The sequence below is a fragment of the Atta colombica genome, unplaced genomic scaffold (genome assembly GCF_001594045.1).
Source record: "Atta colombica isolate Treedump-2 unplaced genomic scaffold, Acol1.0 scaffold127, whole genome shotgun sequence".
Classification (NCBI taxonomy): Eukaryota; Metazoa; Arthropoda; class Insecta; order Hymenoptera; family Formicidae; genus Atta; species Atta colombica.
In genome coordinates, this window is record NW_017259214.1 from 415,945 (window position 1) to 417,963 (window position 2,019).

Genomic DNA, 2,019 nt, shown 5'->3' on the forward strand with positions numbered 1-2,019 from the left:
TTTATAGAAGCTGTATAAAATTTCAAATATGAAAAATCTTTGTAATTTTTAATACACAAAAAATAAAGTATTATCTATATATGTTATTTGAAAATCATTGTCTCCATTGAAAAGTCCCCTCTCTTTTATATTTCTCTCGTTAATAATTATAGCTAGGTATATGAAAGTAAATTATTAAGAATGTTCGAGGACATGTGTCATTGTTGAAAGTTTTGAAAGACTTAACCGGTTCTTGTAAAGTTTACTCTACACTTATATGTTTCACATGGTTTACACAGACTTTTTTTTTCTACATCGTGTATATGCATAGATGTGCCAGCATGTCCGAGGACGACGCGCAGGAAGCAGCCACCGAGGAGATCGAGAGACAGGGATCTCTCTACGTGTTTCCGGGTGCGGGTCGCCCCAGCTGCGCGACGACATCATCGTCGTCTTCGTCGTCGATCTCGGCATCTCTCCAGCCTCCTTCTCTATCGTTCCTCCACGGTGGTTCGACCACGGCGAGCACAACAATGACGACCAGTATCACGACGACGACAAACACGTCGAAAAACAGCAACGGCGACGAGGACGAGGACGCAGTAGAGGAAGTCAGCTCTCCGTCCAGGAGGAAAGCTTTCCCAAGAACGCACGCAAGATCAGCGAGTCACGGTGGTATCCTGGCGGATGGTACAACCGAATGGCAGACCTATGGGTCCTTTCTGGGTCCATTGTCGACGGTGGGAAGCGCCATATCCGCGGGTCGACCATCGGCATTAAAGAAGCCGGGCCACCAGAGAGCCTTCAGTCAGGGTCAGGTGGCGGATGTAACGCAGAACCAACCAGCCGTAACGGGACACCATCGTGTTGGCTCCAGAACAGATTTTATCCTACCACCAGGCCACAGGGAGGATGGCAGACCACCTACTGCCGGCAGGATGCCTTCCTTTCGCGGACATTCTCGTCAAGCGTCCAGGTACGAAGTAAAAGAAAACATGATTTATCATGTTCTGAGTGATAAAGATTAATTATTAGCTAATAAAATAACAGTGCATTAATAAGATAAATAAGATAAATAATAAATAAATAGTAAATTATAAAATTTGCATTACAATTATACATAAAATTTAAAGAGATTTAAAAATAAAATCCATTTTGATATCGGCCTTATCTTGAAATGTAACTGTTATGTTATTCCGTAAATAATTTTTATATCTATCTATAATATATTCTCTATAAATCTTTATCTATTCTTTCTCGATAAATAGTTGATAATATACAATAAGTATGATCAATAATAAATATTAAATCCTAAAAAATTATACTTCATATTATAAGAAACACAAACAATTTGACTTATAATTTAATGTAACTAGAAATACTTGAATTATCGGAAGTAATAAAATAAAAAATATAATTTTATTTTTGAATTATAATTAAAATTTTGTATATTGTATGATCATTTGATAAAAATATATATTCGTAATTTATATTTTTCATCGATAATATTGGCAATGAGTGCTTTGTTATAAAATGTCGATCGAAACTATGAATTCGATGAATGCGCGAAACTAAGAATATTTTTAAATTACTAATAATTATGATATCTTTTTTACAGAAGATGATATATTTTATGCACAGTTCGTAGAAAGTAAAGTGCTAAAGGTAAATTTCATTGCGACTGTTTACAGATCGGAGTCTATCTATACGATAAGACGTAGTGTTGCGCCTCCATGGTGGAGAAGACTATGGGCCCATTGTTTTGGCCCGCTACCAGAAGAACCCCGTTTAAGAACAATAGTGCCGAATCATTTAGTCCCCCCGAAAACTCCGAAGAGACAGCATCCCAATGGAGATAGAATAGATAATAGGTGAGAATAACGAGATGAGAAAGATATGTATAGTTCATTCGGACTAAAGACCTATAACAGTACTGGCCATGAGTAATTTTATCAAAACAAGAGTTTTAAAAAGGTGTGTGTGTGTGTGTGTGTGTGTGTGTGTGTGTGTGTGTGTGTGTGTGTGTGTGTGTGTGTGTGT

At 37.3% G+C, this 2,019-nt stretch overlaps 1 protein-coding gene across 2 annotated transcripts in view; it reads left to right on the plus strand.

Moving 5' to 3' along the window:
- LOC108684229 (probable phospholipid-transporting ATPase VD) overlaps positions 1–2,019 on the plus strand; it is a 25,108-nt gene that overhangs the window by 6,765 nt on the left and 16,324 nt on the right. For both annotated transcript variants that reach the window (XM_018188456.1, XM_018188457.1), the window contains exons 3-4: positions 311–955; positions 1,671–1,850. In XM_018188456.1, coding sequence (XP_018043945.1) covers positions 321–955; positions 1,671–1,850 — 815 coding nt within the window. In that variant the 5' untranslated portion in view covers positions 311–320. The remainder of the gene's footprint in view (positions 1–310; positions 956–1,670; positions 1,851–2,019) is intronic.